Consider the following 381-nt stretch of genomic DNA (forward strand, 5'->3'; position numbering starts at 1 on the left):
GGCCGGGAGCGGCAGCTTGGGCACTTTGGGGACCTTGAAGGGGGAAAAGCAGCACTGGCAGCCACCTACCACTGCCACCCTTACTCCCCACAAGCAACGCTGACTGTGGCAGCCCCTCGGGACCCCAGAGTCACCCACTCCCACTCCGTGGCAGCGGGCGGCCCATCAGCCTCCTCACCTTGTTGACGCTGACACCGTCACCCTCGTATTGCACTCGGTAGAGGTGGAAGCGGGAGGCTGTGGAGTAGGCGACCCAGCTGCCGCAGGGTGAGACACAACTGCAGTAGATGTGCTCCGGACCCTGGAAACGCAGAGGGGCTGAGCGAGGCCCACCCCATCCCCCAGCAGCCTGACACAGGCAGCTCAGCCATTGGAGGCTGC

The 381-nt window shown here is 65.1% G+C and overlaps 1 protein-coding gene across 1 annotated transcript in view; it reads right to left on the reverse strand.

The window, feature by feature from the left end:
• The window catches only part of LOC104508405 (cirhin-like), a gene marked incomplete at both ends in the record, with an annotated part of 2,911 nt that overhangs the window by 120 nt on the left and 2,410 nt on the right, over positions 1-381 (reverse strand). The window contains 2 exon segments of the mRNA XM_010150018.1: positions 3-33; positions 179-301. Of these exon segments, the coding sequence (XP_010148320.1) occupies positions 3-33; positions 179-301 (154 nt within the window).

The sequence above is a fragment of the Eurypyga helias genome, unplaced genomic scaffold (assembly GCF_000690775.1).
Source record: "Eurypyga helias isolate BGI_N326 unplaced genomic scaffold, ASM69077v1 scaffold33830, whole genome shotgun sequence".
In the NCBI taxonomy this organism is placed as follows: Eukaryota; Metazoa; Chordata; class Aves; order Eurypygiformes; family Eurypygidae; genus Eurypyga; species Eurypyga helias.